This window comes from Medicago truncatula, chromosome 6, assembly GCF_003473485.1.
Source record: "Medicago truncatula cultivar Jemalong A17 chromosome 6, MtrunA17r5.0-ANR, whole genome shotgun sequence".
NCBI classification, from domain to species: Eukaryota; Viridiplantae; Streptophyta; class Magnoliopsida; order Fabales; family Fabaceae; genus Medicago; species Medicago truncatula.
The window spans coordinates 12364001-12375888 of record NC_053047.1 but is presented as its reverse complement, the minus strand read 5'-3'; the positions used below and the strand labels follow the sequence as shown (position 1 = coordinate 12375888).

Below are 11888 nucleotides of genomic sequence, written 5' to 3'. Positions count from 1 at the left end.
AAAAGAGAATAACTTTGTTTTTTTAAGAAGAAGGAATAACTGTTATCTAAATTGTATATAAAGAAAATAATATTACCTATGTCTCTAAATATAAGACCCTTTGACAAAATCATGGGAATTAAGAAAGTTGATTTTTGCATCATTTGTTTTTGATTAATATGATTTTTACAATTTTATTCTTTATTAGTTAGTTTATGTTTTCAACATGTTATTTATTGTTGATTGAAGTAAAAGATGTATTATAAACAGGGGTATGTTCGTAAAAAAATAACTAATGTAGTTGAAATAGCTAAAGTGTCTTATAAAAAGGGACAAAAATATTCTCAAAAGAGTCTTATAAGAGAATTGTTGTTCCCACATTGCATAAGGCTGTGACACACGAGTAATTGATGTTTTTGCCCCCTTGGTAGTTAACTGCCGAAGTTTTAGAAATTCGGCTGCAGTTAACTGTCGAGGAAAACCTCGGTAGTTAACTGCCGAGGAAATCTGATTATGCAGGCAGTGAGCTCTGCATAATTCTAAAACATTTCCAAGCCATTTTTCGGCCAGTTTTTACCTGTAATTAAACCAGAACATTTCCAAAGGCAAAATAATTCATACAACATTGAAACTCGAACATAAACAAGATAAATACAATATCTTTTACAATTGTTCATAATTAAATCAAACCGACATTTGATTCAAATTACACAAACGTTTGAAATTCATAAATTTTCACCACTTATCAATATAATATTTCCATTTTTGTTTTCTTAACCAATATCTTAAAGACACTCTTTTAACACTTTTCAAAATATATTAGTTATATAGTCAATCCATATGGTTGAAACCATAAGGATATATCTTTCATGAACTCACTTAGGTAGTCAATCCATGTGCTTGAAACTATATGGATATATCTTTGATGAAATCACTTAGATGTCAAAGACCATAATTACAGTCAGTCAAGAAAAAAATTATATTTGGAGGATATGATTGATAATAACTAGATCTTCTACGGCACGGGCCATATATATATATATATCTAACAATATAATGAATAGATGTATATAATATATGTAAATGCAAGTGGATTCTGTATGAATAAATAAATTTAATCTACTACTATAATGAACAGAAATGTAAAATGGAGTTAGCAACAGTAGCTTTACGGCATTCTAAATTGCTACATATCAGCCACTAAAACATTGAACAAAAATTGAAGATGGAGTAAGCAATTGTAGTTATCAGCATCATCTCCGATTTACATAAAAGTAAAATGCAGGAAAAATTAAACAGAGCAGCTTCTTAAAATAATCCTTGCCAACAAAGATAATGTATAGAGAATTGTGTAAGAACCATCATAACACAATTTAATTATGTTTGGAAATGAGACCTCAATAATAAGTAAGATAAGTAAGATTCTTGGCAAAATCCTTAAGAAAAAAGTTTTTTTTGTTGTAATTTTTTTTTTCTGCACAATCATTCACACAATCAGTGTTTAGATGTTTGTTGGATAAAGATCGAACGGTCCAATTTTAATCTCAGCGTTTCATAATTTTTTAAATCAAAATCTACAATAAATTTTAAACCGTTCGATTTCGATCATGCATCGAATGCGTGAAAACAAATACGGTAGGGACTAGGAAATCTGAATTCAAAAGGAATCAAAATTTACTTCCTTTACTATTGGTGTGATATGTCAGTTGAAGCATTGGGCATTAAGGAATTTCTGCCGGCGTATTTGGATCCAAATATCCAACCTAGCGATCTCGTCACGGGTGTTTGCTTTGCATCCAGTGGTTCCGGGTATGATCCACTCACATCCAAAAGTGCGGTAAGCATGCATACTGCATACCCCCCCGGTCCTATTTATAAAAGACACGTTGATCAACAAAAATTAATGAATCTAGTTTAAAATTTGATCTAGATATATTAATCTAAATGTTTCTTATAAATAGGACCAAAAATAGTATTTTGATTTTCATTAATTAATTTATTAATTTTTTTTTCATTTTTCTTATTCCTTTCTAACTTGGTCACTGTATCATATTATTAACCAGTCAGCTATATCGTTGTCCGGTCAAATAATTTTGTTCAAAGAATACATAGGAAAGCTAAAAGGAATTGTTGGAGAGGGTAGAAAAAATTTCATCCTAGCCAACAGTGTTTTCCTTGTGGTTCAAGGAAGCAACGACATTTCCAATACATATTTTTTGAGTCATATCAGAGAACTACAATATGATGTTCCTTCTTACACTGACCTCATGCTCGCCTCTGCTTCCAATTTCTTAAAGGTATACTCCTAATAACATTGTTTCAATGAAGTGATTGAAAATCCTAAAGAATTTAAAAGTTCAGCAATGCAAATGCTTTATTTGAATTTTTTTCATTTATATATTTTTTTTATTTGAATAGAGTAATTGCTTATTTAACGATGGGTGATAATTTTTAAAAACTTCATAGGTTTTGGGGTAAGAATATAAACATCAAAATAAAATTGATACAAAATCTCAATGTTAAAATTTTTGACCAACTAAAAGGGTCGACTTTAGGGGAAAGGTATAGATCCTCATAATACGGTGAACCAATGTTCAAATTCTGATTGAAAGAGGTATTCACATTTATTGTCTAACACTCCTCAAGATTATGTCATGTGAAGGAACCTATGGAAGACAAAAAAAAAAAAAAGTGCGTCAAATTTGAAATTTTTGAAAAACTGAACAAATTTATTTTCAAAATTATAGAGGCCGGACGCCATGATCGGGGTTCGAACCCCAATACCTCCATTTTGTAGTTTATGATGGCTTTGCCATCTCTTCTATCTACCAAAGAGAAGCAAAAAGTTGAAAAGTTATAAAGTAATTTCAAAATTTGAAACATATAAATTTGGTGAGGCCTACGTTACCCTCTCTTGTTTAGAGGGTAATTTACCCTCTCATGATATCAACCAATCAAAATGTAATATACATAGGTAACATTAAATGTCAAATAAATGAGTAGATTTTTTCTAAAAATAAAAGAGTTAATCTTAATATTTTTTTTAGGAGAGTTAATCTTAATCATAAGGTAACTTTTAATACTTTTAATTTTTATTTAATTTTTTTTTGAAACAACAAATGATTTAATTTTTTTTTTATATTAAGGTGTTCAATCTTAATTAATTTACACTACAAGACTTATAACAAATAAAATTTTACATCAAATTTCTTTCATCTAGATGTCATTAAATTCATCATTTACATTCATAAAATTTCTTCCATTCCAGAACCCCGAACGTGAGAACAAAAACATCTCCTTCTATCAAATTTCTTCTTTATTCTTCCATATTTATCAATTTTTGTTTCTTTTTCATTCTTCTTCCCATTTTGATTATTCAATTTTGTCGTTCCAAATTGCCGCAATTTCCAATTATCGTGAGAATTGTCGCTGTTTCTAGAACCGCATCAGGTATCGTGACTTATTTTTTTATTTAAGCAGCCAACCTAATAAAATTTGTTAACACGCATAGACCTGTCTCACTATCAGCAAAAACCTTTAAGTCCAAATAAAAGAACAAAAGACTCATCACATAACCATTTCAGCAGCAACCAAAAAAATTCTAGCAAACACCCACAACATCACAGCGGCAACACCTGCTAGCAGCCCTCAAAGTACAACGGATGATTTACTCAATTGTTATAATTAACTACCTCACAACAACAAAAAAACCAAATCAAAAAGAAAAATCAAGTCATCATACCTGACGTTGTACTGGAAATAACGACAATTCTCACGATATTTGAAATCATGACAATTCTCACGAAAATTGAAAAATGCGGCAATTTGGAACGACAAAATTGAACAATCAAAATGGGAGGAATAACTTTTATGAATATAACTGATAAATTTAAGAACATTCAGATGAAAGAAATTTGATGTGAAATTTTAATTGTTCTAAGCTAGTCCTGTAATGTAAATTAATTAAGATTGAACACCTAAATATAATTAAGACAATATTACATTATGGTTCCTTTATCTTATTTATTTGCAACACTTTGGTCATTTGTCTTTATTTTTTCCCATTTAGGTCCTTTATCTCTCTTAAAAGCACATATACATCTTTTTTCGCATTTTTTTTAATTAAAAAATACATAATTTTATTATTAAAAATAGATTTTTATTAAAACTGAAAAAAATACATCTTCATAATTTTATGAAGATGTTCATCATCTTCATCTTCTTCCTTTGAATCTTCATCATCTTCTTTAAATAAATAAAAATTCTACTAAAATATATCTCCAAATATCGTGAATTAATGTTATATTCACCTAAAATCTTATTTTAAACACAAAAATCAAAACCTTAATTTCACCAATGTTGCAAGGCGGATGGTGGAGGCTTAGTCACTGACGGAAGGGTTAGGCTTTACGAAAGTTAAAATTGTTCTGGAAATAACAAAATTGATGTGCAAAGCTATTCAACACTAAATTATGAAAGGAGTTGGCTTCTCTTAACCGGAACTTGCCCAATACAAGGATGGTTTACCTTGATGTTTATTATCCTCTTCTTGACATCATTCTAAATTACCAAAATTATGGTATGTATAATCCGACACTTCTTTTTATTACCAGTTCATAGCTGGATTGAAAACTTATATCATATAGATCATTCATCTAAAATGTTACGCAAATATAAAATCACTTAATATGTTATTGAGCTTGATGAGTCTCATACCATATCAAATAATTATAGAATTGTATATAATTTTACATGAAATATTTATATGATGAGGGGTTCAACCGAACTGATTGAACTTAAAAAATATATTTTATATTTTGAACCCTTTGATATTTTTTTACATCAATAGCCCAAAAGGCTCTACAAATGAAAATATTGAACTTCTGGGTTATAGGATTCTAGATCCTCCACTAATATAACTTAAACTCTTAATCCAATGACAATTTCTATAAAACTATTATTCACTAACGTTATTGAGTAGTGTTGAAAAGAGAGTGTCACTAGCATTAAATCCAAAATTATGGTATTATATTATTCTTGCAAAGTTTGTTGAGAAACTATTTGAAAAGAGAGGTCCACCACATTTTCTGGCTCCTACTTAATTAGCACCCAACTGGCTTTTTATTTATTATATCAAAAGTGTCCCAAATAAAGTTAAAATAATGAACAATGTTCCAATCCAGTCATTTCTGGAGATTAATAAATCTGTTTGGTGTTAAACTTTTCTATTTTTGGAGGAAGAAGTTAAGTGTGTTTCATATGAGCAGAGAGATTAAAGTTTTGGTGATAACTGGACAGCTATCATCATATAACTTTTTTTTATAACTCTGTAGTTGTCATTTTATAATTTATACTGTTTTTAAGGTGAATTGTCATTTTATATTGTTATACGTACTTTAGCATACTAATCATTATAGTGTACTCCGTGTATCTATTTATAAGATCCATTTTATTTCTTTTGTCAATTACTATTAGATCCCTTACAAATCTATTTGAAGTTGGTTAGTGGTTGACTTGAGATCTTGAAGTATGTTTTTTTTTTAAGGTTTTTCAAGTATGATTCTCCTTAATGTCAATTGAACTTTTATTGACAAAACAACATTTATTGCTCCATTGAACTTTGAAAGTGATACTTAAATAGGAACAAAGAATTTCTCCGAATAAGAATTTTTTTTTTCTTCGGAATATATTTTTACTTGTTCATGTTCTAGAAATAAATAAAGTCCGTCAAAATTAAAACTTGATACGGATTTTTCCGAAAATTGACTGATTAAGTTAAAAAAAAAAAAAACCAATTTCAGTTAATAAAAATTTTCTATCAAATTGATCTATTTTCTGTTCAAATTCTGGATAATTACTATTAATAGAAAGAAGGAGATCATGAATCTTATTTATCAAAATGGAATTTGTTGTGTATTTTAATTAAATGGGACTCATATTGGTTATAAAATTTAGCTTATAATTTCTAAAGAAACCAGAGCTTGAAATCTAAATCATATATAATTCAATGACTTAGTAATAATTTAGAAACAAAGTTGAATCCATGCATGCAGTAACAAAAATGAAAAGAACGTGGAAATGAAGAACAGCAATAGTAATAGTAAAAAGCAAGCGTACACGATTGTTCTTCTGGTTGACGAAGTGGATTCGAGGAGGAATATCACCATCCATTTTCTCTATGACCTATTTTCTAACTTGCTATGCGGGTTGAAATTATTTGGATTTTATATTTGTCATACATATATTTTCTAACTTTCTTTACGGGTAGAAATTATTTTGATTTTATGTTGGTCATACATTTAATTTCTAACTTGCTTTGTAGGGTAGGAATTAATATCCACACAAGTCAATTTAAAATAATGATAAGATAGAAATTGGTTTGATGAATCTATGTAATGTTCTTATTTTATTTTCAATGAATATATATTTTTAATAAAAGAATTTTTTGGTCAGGAGAAAGAGACCATCCACTCCTTCGTGCAATCAATCTATATAAATCTATCCCATGAATTTTTATACTTCACAACTAAAAGGAAAAGCTTTAATAAAATATTTAACAGAAGCAAAATGAGCAATTATATTCTCAAAATATTTTATGTATTGCAATTGCTTTTATTGCTTACCTCAGGATTCACTCATGAGTTCAAAAATACTACAATTGAAAGTGTTGAATCAAAATGCATAGAGAGGGAGAAACAAGCACTCCTCAAGTTCAAACAAAGCTTCCTTGACGACTCTTACATGCTGTCTACCTGGAAGGATGATAACAAAGATGGAGACTGCTGCAAATGGAAAGGAATTGAGTGCAACAATGAAACAGGTCATGTAAAGAAACTTGATCTTCGTGGTGATGATTCACAATTCTTGGTAGGTTCAATTGATTTCACTTCGTTGATTGTCTTGCAAAATATGGAATATTTGGATCTTAGCCATAATTTATTTCAAGGCAATTCTATTTCAGAACAAATAGGCTCACTTACCAAGTTAAAGTATCTAGAATATCTAGATCTAAGTGAGATGTTTTATGGTACAAACGGAGAAATCCCTTCTCAACTCGGGAATCTTACACGTTTACGATATCTCAATCTAAGAGATAACTATAATATTGTTGGAGAAATCCCTTGTCGACTTGGAAATCTCTCACAACTACAGTACCTTGATCTTGAAGGAACTTCTTTTACCGGAGTAATCCCTTTTCAACCAGGAAATCTTCCTGTTTTGCACACTCTTAAACTTGATGTGTATTATCATTTCACAGATAGTAATATAAAGTGGTTGTCTACACTCTCTTCTTTAACAAGTCTTTCCCTGAGCGGACAATATCGTAGGTTTGTCTTTTTTCACTACTTGCTCCAAACAATCATGAAGTTTATTCCAAACTTAAGAGAGTTGAGGTTAGTTGATTTTGGTCTTATAGATACTGATGTCGTGTCTTTGTTTCATTCTCATTCTAACTTTTCCAATTCTCTTACCATCCTTGATTTCTCTGACAATATGTTGACATCATCAACTTTTCAATTCTTGTCAAATATTAGTCTTAATCTTCAAGAGCTTCGTCTTTCTGGAAACAATGTTGTTTGGCCATCTCATTTCTATCCAAACTTTCCTTCTCTTGTCATCCTTGACCTCTCAACTAATAATATTTCATCATCCCAATTTCCAGGTATCCGCAGTTTTAGCTCCAAATTGCAAGAGCTTTATCTAGAAAATTGCATGCTTACAGATAAAAGTTTTCTTGTGTCATCTACTTCAGTTGTGAACTCTTCATCTTCCCTTCTCATCCTTGATGTTTCCTCAAATATGTTGAGATCATCGGAAATATTTTTATGGGCTTTTAACTTTACCACTAATCTTCATAGTCTTAGCCTCTTTGGTAACTTGTTAGAAGGTCCCATTCCAGATGGATTTGGGAAAGTGATGAACTCTCTTGAATATCTTTCACTCTCAGAAAACAATTTACAAGGAGATATTCCATCTTTCTTTAGTAACATGTGCACATTGGATACTTTAGACCTATCAAATAACAACTTGAGTGGTGAAATTTCTAGCTTCATCAACAAAAATTCAGTGTGCAATAGACACATATTTACAGATTTGGATTTATCTCATAATAGAATAACGGGGGCGCTACCTGAATGCATCAACTTGCTATCTGAGTTGGAGTATCTATACTTGGACGGTAATGCTTTGGAAGGTGAAATCAATGAATTACATCTCACCAATTTTTCCAAATTGAAAGTATTATCCTTATCATACAACTCATTATCCCTGAAGTTTCCCCTTTGTTGGGTTCCTCCTTTCAAATTAGTAGCTTTGAACTTGGCATCTTGCAAGCTGGGTTCAAGCTTTCCAAGTTGGCTCCAAACACAAAGATCCATACTGCGACTTGATATTTCTGATACAGGGCTTAATGGTGGCGTACCCGAATGGTTTTGGAACAACTCACAACATATGATATTAATGAATATGTCGCACAACAATCTAATCGGTACAATTCCAGATTTTCCATATAAGTTTCCTCAAAGTTCGGCTGTATGTTTGAATTCAAATCAATTTGAGGGTGGAGTTCCGTCCTTTTTGCTACAAGCTTCACATCTAATGCTCTCCGAAAATAAATTTTCACATTTGTTTTCATTTTTATGTGATAAAAAAGCACCACCAACAAACTTGGCCACTCTAGATTTATCAAACAATCAAATAGAGGGACAGCTTCCTAATTGTTGGAATTCTGTAAACACATTACTGTTTCTTGATTTGAGAAACAATAAACTTTCGGGGAAGATTCCACAGTCCATGGGCACCCTTGTTAAAGTGGAAGCTTTGGTTTTAAGAAATAATAGTTTGACTGGTGAATTGTCTTCCACTTTGAAGAACTGCAGAAATTTAATGTTGTTGGATGTAGGTGAAAATTTGCTGTCTGGCTCAATTCCATCATGGATAGGAGAAAACATGCAACAATTGATAATCTTAAGCTTGAAAGGGAATCACTTTTCTGGAATTATTCCTATTCGCCTATGTCATTTAAGGAATATTCAACTTTTGGATCTTTCAAGAAATAACTTATCAGAAGGAATTCCAACATGCTTAGAGAATTTTACATCATTGTTAGAAAAGAGCATCAATACTAGTGAAACTGAAAGTCAAATATATTCGACAAGTCCAGGCTACCTTTTCATTTATGGTGTAATTTCCGAAGATTATACGTTTAACATACCTTTATTCTGGAAAGGTATGGAACGTGGGTTCAAGCATCCAGAGTTGCGTCTTAAGAGCATTGACCTTTCAAGTAATAACTTAACAGGTGAAATACCAAAAAAGATTGGATATTTGGTTGGATTAGTCTCTTTGAATTTATCAAGAAACAATTTGAGCGGAAAAATCCCATCTGAAATTGGAAATTTAGTTTCACTTGATTTCCTCGACTTGTCAAGAAACCGTTTCATTGGTAAAATTCCTTCCACTCTTTCCAAGATCGATCGGCTAGAAATTTTAGACTTGTCAAACAACTCTCTCTCCGGAAGAATCCCTTTTGGCAGACAATTGCAAACCTTAGCTCCCTCAGGTTTTGAAGGAAATCTTGATCTTTGTGGTGAACCACTTGAAAAAAAATGTCCCGAAGACACGACAACAGTAAATCCTCAAGGGTCAGAAATTCATGGTGAAGATGGCAATTCAGTTTTCCATGAAGGATTTTACATGTGCTTGGGGATAGGCTATTTCACAGGTTTTTGGGGATTATTAGGGCCAATACTACTTTGGAGACCTTGGAGAATTGCTTATATAAGGTTCTTGAACAAGCTGATAGACTATATATATGTATTGGTAGCAATCAATGTGACAAGGTTCCAAATGTGGCTGAAACACTAGAAGGTACGTAGTTCTTAAAATATCTACTGACATGATTTAATTAGATGCATGTATAAAAAAGTTTTACATTGTCAGCTTACACAAATTAAATCCATTAATTATTTGGTTGTGAATATTTTTAACTTTGTTTCTTGATCACCATTAAATTAATGTTTGTATTGCACAATGTAAATTTTGCAGTTTACAGCATCCTAGTAGCAAGCATTGAGAGTTGCTGGACTGGAAGGGAAAATCATTGTTCCATGAAGCTTTGTTAGTTCTTTCTTGAATAATGTTTGTATTCGAGATGTAATTTCCATTTCTGTCGAATCTGTTAAAAGTATCAAACACTTTGTTTTTCTATTAATCAAATAAGGTTTAATCACACTTAAGCACTAAAACCTTAATAAACTATAAAACTAATAAATTATTCAGATCCGTAATTTTCATCTAAAATAAAGGAACTCAAATGAAAGAAACGTTAGATTCATAATATGTTCCATTACCTTGCTCGATCCACTCAAAATGAAACTATGCGTTGAAGGATGCGAACTCAAATTGTGTAATGACAACCACACCAAAATGACAACCTTCCTTCCTGTCAGTGATTGCAAATGCAGCATTGGAAACTATAACTAGAATTTGTAACTATTTATGAGGAGCTAAGTTGTAAATGTTTTTTTTTTTGAGAGGGAAAATATTAATGTTTTTATGTATAGTTTTCAAAAAACCTTAGTAGATCATGTAATAATAAAAGAATTTCTTGAATATACCTGAATATTGCTTTAGAATAGAAAAATAGGAAAGTACTTGAATAAAAAAGGGCAGCCCAGTGCACTAAAGATCTCGCATACGCAGAGTCTGGGAAGGGGTCCCACCATTTTGGTGTATTGTATGAAGGTGAAAAACACAAGAAGGGGGGGGGGTTGAATTGTGTTTTCTTTTTCTCTTAATTAAAACTTCTTCTGATAAAACTTCAGAAGCAGTTTGATTGCTTCTGATGAAATGATCAGAGTCAGATTGCAGCGGAAAAGAACAGAGCAGAGAAAAGAAAGACAAACACACAAGCAGTTATCCTGGTTCCTTCCACAACACGGAAGTAGTCCAGTCCCCCTTGCACTTCCAAGGAGATTTCACTATAATCACAAAGATTACAACTGCTCAATACTTTCTAAGTATGAGACTTCACAAAACTATGCTCAAGCACACACGCAAGAGTCTTCCAATGCTCAAGCACTAAGCAAGAGACTTCTAATGCTCAAGCACGCAGGCGAGAGACTTCTAATCAAACAAAGATACAGAGAATTGAGTTTGAAATTGAACACTTGATATACAATCAGTGGTGTTCACAATACAATACAGAAAAGACTCTAGACTTTGAATTTCTAAGATGTATCAAATCAGTGCAGAAATTCAGTGTGCTTTGTAGAATCAAATTGACAGAGTTTTGGCGCTTTTAAACTTATGTATCTCTATCTAAAATCTTCAAGTCTTCATTCCTTTATATAGAGGTGTGAAAGAGACGTTGAGATAATCAGCACGTCTAAAGAGTCGTTTGAAATCCTTTGATTATCCACCAGTGATCCTTTGCCTGATTTGGGTGTAGTCCTTTGAAGAATAAACTTCAAATTCATTCCCATCTTGAGTGTACAAATTCTGCAGGCATGGCTGTTGTTTTGTCTTGTAGCGTAGACAGAAAACAGAGTAGTGGAGGTAGTGGTTGTACACTTGTACTTTGTCAACTCTATTAACGAGAGACAAGAGCTCAGTGCTATCCATATATCCGTTGATACCTCCCTTTCAATTCTTTGTTCTTCTTTGATAAGACTGAATTGAGAATCAGCAACTTTGAATCTTCAGTTTGATTAAAGGATCAAAAGTAGCTTCTGGTGAAGATATTGCTTCTGATGAAAACTTTTGCTTCTGATGACTTTCTGCTTCTGATGACTTTCTGCTTCTGATGACGTCATCTCTTCAGGAGCAGTTTAGCTTCAGGAGCAGTTTTCTTCAGATGCTCAGAATTTCTTTTTTCTTTCCATTGTTCTTCCAAGACCTATTGAAAT

At 31.7% G+C, this 11888-nt stretch overlaps 1 protein-coding gene across 1 annotated transcript; it reads left to right on the top strand.

The window, feature by feature from the left end:
- Nucleotides 1-6546: 6546 nt before the first annotated feature.
- LOC25496038 (receptor-like protein EIX2) lies at nt 6547-9846 on the top strand. Its single transcript, XM_024786395.2, has one exon. The coding sequence runs from the start codon at nt 6547-6549 to the stop codon at nt 9844-9846; it is 3300 nt and encodes a 1099-aa protein (XP_024642163.2).
- The last annotated feature ends 2042 nt before the right edge of the window (nt 9847-11888 follow it).

What these genes read in the sequence shown, in the direction of transcription:
- LOC25496038 (XM_024786395.2), top strand. Translation starts at nt 6,547, where the DNA reads ATGAGCAATTATATTCTCAAAATATTTTATGTATTGCAATTGCTTTTA.